The sequence below is a fragment of the Oncorhynchus clarkii genome, chromosome 30 (genome assembly GCF_045791955.1).
Source record: "Oncorhynchus clarkii lewisi isolate Uvic-CL-2024 chromosome 30, UVic_Ocla_1.0, whole genome shotgun sequence".
In the NCBI taxonomy this organism is placed as follows: domain Eukaryota; kingdom Metazoa; phylum Chordata; class Actinopteri; order Salmoniformes; family Salmonidae; genus Oncorhynchus; species Oncorhynchus clarkii.
The window spans coordinates 34,408,740-34,418,739 of record NC_092176.1 but is presented as its reverse complement, the minus strand read 5'-3'; the positions used below and the strand labels follow the sequence as shown (position 1 = coordinate 34,418,739).

Sequence of the window (10,000 nt, the reverse complement as noted above, 5' to 3'; positions counted from 1 at the left end):
GCTATATACAGGGAGTACCAGTACCAGATCAATGTGGAGGTATATACAGGGAGTACCAGATCAATGTGGAGCTATATACAGGGAGTACCAGTACCAGATCAATGTGGAGGTATATACAGGGAGTACCAGTACCAGATCAATGTGGAGCTATATACAGGGAGTACCAGTACCAGATCAATGTGGAGCTATATACAGGGAGTACCAGTACCAGATCAATGTGGAGCTATATACAGGGAGTACCAGTACCAGATCAATGTGGAGCTATATACAGGGAGTACCAGTACCAGATCAATGTGGAGGTATATACAGGGAGTACCAGATCAATGTGGAGCTATATACAGGGAGTACCAGATCAATGTGGAGCTATATACAGGGAGTACCAGATCAATGTGGAGCTTTATATAGGGAGTACCAGTACCAGATCAATGTGGAGCTATATACAGGGAGTACCAGATCAATGTGGAGCTTTATATAGGGAGTACCAGTACCAGATCAATGTGGAGCTATATACAGGGAGTACCAGATCAATGTGGAGCTATATACAGGGAGTACCAGATCAATGTGGAGCTTTATATAGGGAGTACCAGATCAATTTGGAGCTTTATATAGGGAGTACCAGATCAATGTGGAGCTATATACAGGGAGTACCAGATCAATGTGGAGCTATATACAGGGAGTACCAGATCAATGTGGAGCTATATACAAGGAGTACCAGATCAATGTGGAGCTATGTACAGGGAGTACCAGATCAATGTGGCGCTATATACAGGGAGTACCAGATCAATGTGGAGCTATATACAGGGAGTACCAGATCAATGTGGAGCTATATACAGGGAGTACCAGATCAATGTGGAGCTATATACAAGGAGTACCAGATCAATGTGGAGCTATGTACAGGGAGTACCAGATCAATGTGGAGCTATATACAGGGAGTACCAGATCAATGTGGAGCTATATACAGGGAGTACCAGTACCAGATCAATGTGGAGCTATATACAGGGAGTACCAGATCAATGTGGAGCTATATACAGGGAGTACCAGATCAATGTGGAGCTATATACAGGGAGTACCAGTACCAGATCAATGTGGAGCTATATACAGGGAGTACCAGTACCAGATCAATGTGGAGCTATATACAGGGAGTACCAGATCAATGTGGAGCTATATACAGGGAGTACCAGTACCAGATCAATGTGGAGCTATATACAGGGAGTACCAGTAACAGATCAATGTGGAGGTATATACAGGGAGTACCAGTACCAGATCAATGTGGAGCTATATACAGGGAGTACCAGATCAATGTGGAGCTAAATACAAGGAGTGGCAGCACCAGATCAATGTGCAGGGATACGATATATTTGAGGTGTATATGTACATAAAGGCAGGGTAAAGTGACTAGGCATCAGCATAGATAATGATAACAGTACACTCAAAGAACCCTTTTTGGTTCCAGGTAGAACCCTGTTGGTTGGTTCCCTTTCCACAGAGAGTGTTATACGGAACCCAAAAGGGTTCTACCTGGTACCAAAAAGTGTTACCGTATTGGGACAGTCGAATAACTATTTTTTTCTAAGTGTAACAATAAAGAGCAGATTAGAAGTAGCATATGATGCATGTGAAATTGTCTCTGTGTGTGTGTGTGTGTGTGTGTGTGTGTGTGTGTGTGTGTGTGTGTGTGTGTGTGTGTGTGTGTGTGTGTGTGTGTGTGTATGTGTGTGTGTGTGTGCGTGCGTGCGTGCGTGCGTGTGTGTGTGTGCGTGTGCGTGTGTGTGCGTGTGTATTTACATGTTCTCTGACATGGTAATCAGAAGTCAAGCACTGGAGTTTACATGAAGGACTACAGTACCCACTGTTAGTTAACGGTAGTGATCAGATACACACACAATTGCTTTATGTAAAGGTGCATTTATACATTATCTGCAAAGTTATGCTGTTTAATCACACAAAGGTGGAGAATTAAAGTTTACATGCCGGCCAGTAGTGTGAGGGAGTGAATGGGTTCACACACAACAATTGTATTTACACAAGACAGAGTCCATTAATATGAGTGACCAGGCACATTCCTTGTCCTTTTCAGGCAGTAGTGGGATGCTGTATGACTACTGCTGTAGTCTAGGGTACTGGGAAGTGATTGCTGTCTAATCTTAAATACTGTACCATAAAAACGTTAAACGCATATAATACTAAATCTCACTCATACATAGGACCAGGAGTTTTTCACTGACCACTTGATCTGACCCAGAAAAACTCAGGGCCCTTTAAATATAACTAGAGCCCATGGTTTTTACTGACCAGGTGGAAAGGAAAACAACCTGGCCCTCGACATGTTAATTGGGCCATTCAAGGACTAACACAGAAACATTTGCAACCAGTAGTAACATATGTGTTTGTTCAAAGGAATTGGATCAAAGGGAAATCATTTTACACACACTGGGCTTCTGAACAAACCCTGCATTATGGGTAACTTTTATGAATGCCCTCTTGCAGTTTATGACGTTGTCCTGTTTGCCTATGATGAAAGAGTCTCCACCTGAATGCACCAGGCCAATTTCAGCAGGTACTCTAGTCAACAATCACTGTTGGTGCTAAAACTGTGAAAAGACATAAACGGTCACATAATAATACAATATTCTACTAGGCTACTGATGGTAAAAAAATATAAGCTTCTCCATTATTGCCTCCATCGCACCATTTAAGTCTACATTTTCACGTAAGCCCCAACTTTGCATGAAATGTGTGTGCATCCCAAACAGCACCCTATTCCCCTATGAGCCCTGGTCAAAAGTCGTACGCTATAGGGATTAGGGTGGCATTTGGGACACAAACATGGTCTTTAAACGTCCTCCAGACCAGCCTCTCCAGGACAGGACTAGGGAAAGGAGGTTGTAACTGGTGCCAACATCTACACTTGTGAACACTCTATTCATTTCATTGTCCAACTGACAATTATTTTTCAGTGGAAACTTTTAGAATTGCACTTACACTTGACGCCTCATTTGCAAGTAAAAAAAAAAAAGAAGGTATTTAATTGTTCCTCTTAAAATTTACAACCAGAAAATAAACCACCTGCTTTTCATCTCTGTGTAAGTGCAGTCATATAGTTTTGGGGGGTCATTTAGCAGACACTCTTATCCAGAGCACCTAACAGGAGCAATTAGGGTTAAGTGCCTTGCTCAAGGGAAAATTAACAGATTTTTCACCTAGTCAGCTGGGGGATTCAAACCAGCAACCGCTAGCCTATCTGCCGGTTACTGGCCCAACACTCTAAACCAATAGCCTATCTGCCAGCTACTGGACCAACACTCTTAACCACTAGCCTATCTGCCAGTTACTGGCCCAACACTCTTAACCACTAGCCTATCTGCTGGTTACTGGCCCAATACTCTTAACCACTAGCCTATCTGACGGTTACTGGCCCAACACTCTTAACCACTAGCCTATCTGCCAGTTACTGGCCCAACACTCTTAACCACTAGCCTATCTGCCAGTTACTGGCCCAATACTCTTAACCACTAGCCTATCTGCCAGTTACTGGCCCAATACTCTTAACCACTAGCCTATCTGCCGGTTACTGGCCCAACACTCTTAACCACTAGCCTATCTGACGATTACTGGCCCAATACGCTTAACCACTAGCCTATCTGCCAGTTACTGGCCCAACACTCTTAACCACTAGCCTATCTTCCGGTTACTGGCCCAACACTCTTAACCACTAGCCTATCTGACAGTTACTGGCCCAACACTATTAACCACTAGCCTATCTGCCGGTTACTGGCCCAATACTCTTAACCACTAGCCTATCTGACAGTTATTGGCCCAACACTCTGCCGGTTACTGGCCCAACACTCTTAACCACTAGCCTTTCTGACAGTTACTGGCCCAACACTCTTAACCACTAGCCTATCTGACAGTTACTGGCCCAATACTCTTAACCACTAGCCTATCTACCGGTTACTGGCCCAACACTCTTAACCACTAGCCTATCTGACTATTACTGGCCCAATACTCTTAACCACTAGCCTATCTGCCAGTTACTGGCCCAACACTCTTAACCACTAGCCTATCTGCCAGTTACTGGCCCAATACTCTTAACCACTAGCCTATCTGCCGGTTACTGGCCCAACACTCTTAACCACTAGCCTATCTGACGATTACTGGCCCAATACGCTTAACCACTAGCCTATCTGCCAGTTACTGGCCCAACACTCTTAACCACTAGCCTATCTTCCGGTTACTGGCCCAACACTCTTAACCACTAGCCTATCTGACAGTTACTGGCCCAACACTATTAACCACTAGCCTATCTGCCGGTTACTGGCCCAATACTCTTAACCACTAGCCTATCTGACAGTTATTGGCCCAACACTCTGCCGGTTACTGGCCCAACACTCTTAACCACTAGCCTTTCTGACAGTTACTGGCCCAACACTCTTAACCACTAGCCTATCTGACAGTTACTGGCCCAATACTCTTAACCACTAGCCTATCTGCCGGTTACTGGCCCAACACTCTTAACCACTAGCCTATCTGACTATTACTGGCCCAATACTCTTAACCACTAGCCTATCTGCCAGTTACTGGCCCTACACTCTTAACCACTAGCCTATCTTCCGGTTACTGGCCCAACACTCTTAACCACTAGCCTATTTGCCGGTTACTGGCCCAACACTCTTAACCACTAGCCTATCTGACAGTTACTGGCCCAACACTCTTAACCAATAGCCTATCTGCCGGTTACTGGCCCAACACCCTTCACCACTAGCCTATCTGCCGGTTACTGGTCCAACACTCTTAACCACTAGCCTATCTGACAGTTACTGGCCCAACACTATTAACCACTAGCCTATCTGCCGGTTACTGGCCCAATACTCTTAACCACTAGCCTATCTGCCGGTTACTGGCCCAATACTCTTAACCACTAGCCTATCTGCCGGTTACTGGCCCAATACTCTTAACCACTAGCCTATCTGACAGTTACTGGCCCAACACTCTGCCGGTTACTGGCCCAACACTCTTAACCACTAGCCTATCTGCCAGCTACTGGCCCAACACTCTTAACAACTAGCCTATCTGCCGGTTACTGGCCCAATACTCTTAACCACTAGCCTATCTGACAGTTACTGGCCCAACACTCTGCCGGTTACTGGCCCAACACTCTTAACCACTAGCCTATCTGCCAGCTACTGGCCCAACACTCTTAACAACTAGCCTATCTGCCAGCTACTGGCCCAATACTCTTAACCTCTAGCCTATCTGCCAGCTACTGGCCCAATACTCTTAACCACTAGCCTATCTGCCGCCACAGTTGACTGGTGGTGTTTTAGAAGACATGGATTAACCACTGATTAAGCAACGGCCATTTTCTGAAGAATTCCATTATGGCCCATTAAAAGCACAGAAATAGTGTTTTTGGCATACTAACTATATCCATAGTATGACCAGTAAGCATACTACATACTACATTTACAGTACAGCACAAATAGTACTGTTAGTGCGTTTAGTATGAGTATTCGAACACAGCTATGAATTAACCACTGTGCTTTCACTCTGTCTTTATGAGTACTGACACAGGCACAGTTCAAAGAGGACATGACCGCCATAGAGTTTCATATGGAATCACAGGATCTAAATGGAAATAATGTTACCACTATATACAGCACATACACTATCACCAATACCCGTCTCTATATTGGCCCTCTAATATGGCCACATGTGGCCCCCAAAACACCTATGGATCATAATTGATCTACTGAACACATACCTTGAGTCCAGGCGGGCCGGGGCGACCTGGGTTTCCGTGTGGACCAGGAGGACCCTACAAAAACAGGAAGACACAATGTTGAGATTAAATGAAGATTGAGGAGAAAAACAGGTTAATCTACCATACACGTGTTTCAGTACGAAGGGAGTGTGACAGTGTGTTCATATATTGGCTCATGTATATGCTTCAAACACTTTGTGGTTTCGTAAAGGAGTAGGGGATGCTTCTATATCCATCACTGTCTGAGTAATCTTACTGCCTGTAGACTTTCCACTGTTTAACGTCTGGCTATGCAACTGGTCAAGGTTGTGTAGGTGCTCTGCAGACCAAATGCATTCTGTCTGTGTGTCTGTCTGTCTCTCTGTCTGTGTGTCTGTGTGTCTGTCTGACTCTCTGTCTGTCCGTCCGTGTGTCTGCCTGTCTGTGTCTCTGCTTGTCTGCCTGTCTGTCTGATTGCCTGCATGTTTGTTTCCCTGCCTGCCTGCCCGCCTGTCTGAGTTATTAAATATGGATGTGGATTTCCTCATCGGTTCACTATTCCACCCTCATCCCAGGGGCCCACAGAGCAGAGTGAAGGTAAGGCCAGTCAACCATTTATATAGTGGATATTCTGTCTCTCTTATAGGAGTAATACCAAAAACTGTTGGTACAGGTAGAATCCCATTGGACCAAGTATGCCAAATGTTTTAGCGGGGGACCAACTAAATAGCAACCCCTGGTAATTAATGGTAAAGGATAAGTCCTCTTGGGGAAACGGAACATACATTCCAAGTGGGCCCCATTCAACAGAACATACATTCCAAGTGGGCCACATTCAACAGAACATACATTCCAAGTGGGCCCCATTCAACAGAACATACATTCCAAATGGGCCCCATTCAACAGAACATACATTTCAAATGGGCCCCATTCAACAGAACATACATTCCAAGTGGGCCCCATTCAACAGAACATACATTCCAAATGGGCCCCATTCAACAGAACATACATTCCAAATGGGCCCCATTCAACAGAACATACATTCCAAATGGCCCCATTCAACAGAACAGGGAGTTGGGGCCAATAGAACCCTTTGGAAAAAAGTATTGTGAAGGTGTCTTCTGATAAATCTGATAAAATGTGATTCAAATCAATATTGAATTATTTGGGGGAGAGATAAGCTGCACCTTAGACAAATCAAATCAAATCAAATCAAATCAAATTTTATTTGTCACATACACATGGTTAGCAGATGTTAATGCGAGTGTAGCGAAATGCTTGTGCTTCTAGTTCCGACAATGCAGTAATAACAAGTAATCTAACTAACAATTCCAAAACTACTGTCTTGTACACAGTGTAAGGGGATAAATAATATGTACATAAGGATATATGAATGAGTGATGGTACAGAGCAGCATAGGCAAGATACAGTAGATGGTATCGAGTACAGTATGTACAAATGAGATGAGTATGTAAACAAAGTGGCATAGTTTAAAGTGGCTAGTGATACATGTATTACATAAGGATACAGTCGATGATATAGAGTACAGTATATACGTATGCATATGAGATGAATAATGTAGGGTAAGTAACATTATATAAGGTAGCATTGTTTAAAGTGGCTAGTGATATATTTACATCATTTCCCATCAATTCCCATTATTAAAGTGGCTGGAGTTGAGTCAGTGTCAGTGTGTTGGCAGCAGCCACTCAGTGTTAGTGGTGGCTGTTTAACAGTCTGATGGCCTTGAGATAGAAGCTGTTTTTCAGTCTCTCGGTCCCAGCTTTGATGCACCTGTACTGACCTCGCCTTCTGGATGATAGCGGGGTGAACAGGCAGTGGCTCGGGTGGTTGATGTCCTTGATGATCTTTATGGCCTTCCTGTGACATCGGGTGGTGTAGGTGTCCTGGAGGGCAGGTAGTTTGCCCCCGGTGATGCGTTGTGCAGACCTCACTACCCTCTGGAGAGCCTTACGGTTGAGGGCGGTGCAGTTGCCATACCAGGCGGTGATACAGCCCGCCAGGATGCTCTCGATTGTGCATCTGTAGAAGTTTGTGAGTGCTTTTGGTGACAAGCCAAATTTCTTCAGCCTCCTGAGGTTGAAGAGGCGCTGCTGCGCCTTCTTCACGATGCTGTCTGTGTGAGTGGACCAATTCAGTTTGTCTGTGATGTGTATGCCGAGGAACTTAAAACTTGCTACCCTCTCCACTACTGTTCCATCGATGTGGATAGGGGGGTGTTCCCTCTGCTGTTTCCTGAAGTCCACAATCATCTCCTTAGTTTTGTTGACGTTGAGTGTGAGGTTATTTTCCTGACACCACACTCCGAGGGCCCTCACCTCCTCCCTGTAGGCCGTCTCGTCGTTGTTGGTAATCAAGCCTACCACTGTTGTGTCGTCCGCAAACTTGATGATTGAGTTGGAGGCGTGCGTGGCCACGCAGTCGTGGGTGAACAGGGAGTACAGGAGAGGGCTCAGAACGCACCCTTGTGGGGCCCCAGTGTTGAGGATCAGCGGGGAGGAGATGTTGTTGCCTACCCTCACCACCTGGGGGCGGCCCGTCAGGAAGTCCAGTACCCAGTTGCACAGGGCGGGGTCGAGACCCAGGGTCTCGAGCTTGATGACGAGCTTGGAGGGTACTATGGTGTTGAATGCCGAGCTGTAGTCGATGAACAGCATTCTCACATAGGTATTCCTCTTGTCCAGATGGGTTAGGGCAGTGTGCAGTGTGGTTGAGATTGCATCGTCTGTGGACCTATTTGGGCGGTAAGCAAATTGGAGTGGGTCTAGGGTGTCAGGTAGGGTGGAGGTGATATGGTCCTTGACTAGTCTCTCAAAGCACTTCATGATGACGGATGTGAGTGCTACGGGGCGGTAGTCGTTTAGCTCAGTTACCTTAGCTTTCTTGGGAACAGGAACAATGGTGGCCCTCTTGAAGCATGTGGGAACAGCAGACTGGTATAGGGATTGATTGAATATGTCCGTAAACACACCGGCCAGCTGGTCTGCGCATGCTCTGAGGGCGCGGCTGGGGATGCCGTCTGGGCCTGCAGCCTTGCGAGGGTTAACACGTTTAAATGTCTTACTCACCTCGGCTGCAGTGAAGGAGAGACCGCATGTTTTCGTTGCAGGCCGTGTCAGTGGCACTGTATTGTCCTCAAAGCGGGCAAAAAAGTTATTTAGTCTGCCTGGGAGCAAGACATCCTGGTCCGTGACTGGGCTGGATTTCTTCCTGTAGTCCGTGATTGACTGTAGACCCTGCCACATGCCTCTTGTGTCTGAGCCGTTGAATTGAGATTCTACTTTGTCTCTGTACTGGCGCTTAGCTTGTTTGATAGCCTTGCGGAGGGAATAGCTGCACTGTTTGTATTCGGTCATGTTACCAGACACCTTGCCCTGATTAAAAGCAGTGGTTCGCGCTTTCAGTTTCACACGAATGCTGCCATCAATCCACGGTTTCTGGTTAGGGAATGTTTTAATCGTTGCTATGGGAACGACATCTTCAACGCACGTTCTAATGAACTCGCACACCGAATCAGCGTATTCGTCAATGTTGTTATCTGACGCAATACGAAACATCTCCCAGTCCATGTGATGGAAGCAGTCTTAGAGTGTGGAGTCAGCTTGGTCGGACCAGCGTTGGACAGACCTCAGCGTGGGAGCCTCTTGTTTTAGTTTCTGTCTGTAGGCAGGGATCAACAAAATGGAGTCGTGGTCAGCTTTTCCGAAAGGGGGGCGGGGCAGGGCCTTATATGCGTCGCGGAAGTTAGAGTAACAATGATCCAAGGTCTTTCCACCCCTGGTTGCGCAATCGATATGCTGATAAAATTTGGGGAGTCTTGTTTTCAGATTAGCCTTGTTAAAATCCCCAGCTACAATGAAAGCAGCCTCCGGATAAATCGTTTCCAGTTTGCAGAGAGTTAAATAAAGTTCGTTCAGAGCCATCGATGTGTCTGCTTGGGGGGGGATATATACGGCTGTGATTATAATCGAAGAGAATTCTCTTGGTAGATAATGCGGTCTACATTTGATTGTGAAGAATTCTAAATCAGGTGAACAGAAGGATTTGAGTTCCTGTATGTTTCTTTCATCACACCATGTCACATTGGCCATGAGGCATACGCCCCCGCCCCTCTTCTTACCAGAAAGATGTTTGTTTCTGTCAGCGCGATGCGTGGAGAAACCCGTCGGCTGCACCGCTTCGGATAGAGTCTCTCCAGTGAGCCATGTTTCAGTGAAGCAAAGGACGTTACAGTCTCTG

The 10,000-nt window shown here is 45.8% G+C and overlaps 1 protein-coding gene across 2 annotated transcripts in view; it reads right to left on the bottom strand.

The window, feature by feature from the left end:
• LOC139389650 (collagen alpha-1(XXVII) chain B-like) overlaps positions 1-10,000 on the bottom strand; it is a 100,194-nt gene that overhangs the window by 65,044 nt on the left and 25,150 nt on the right. For both annotated transcript variants that reach the window (XM_071136518.1, XM_071136519.1), the window contains exon 5: positions 5,762-5,815. In XM_071136518.1, the coding sequence (XP_070992619.1) occupies positions 5,762-5,815 (54 nt within the window). The remainder of the gene's footprint in view (positions 1-5,761; positions 5,816-10,000) is intronic.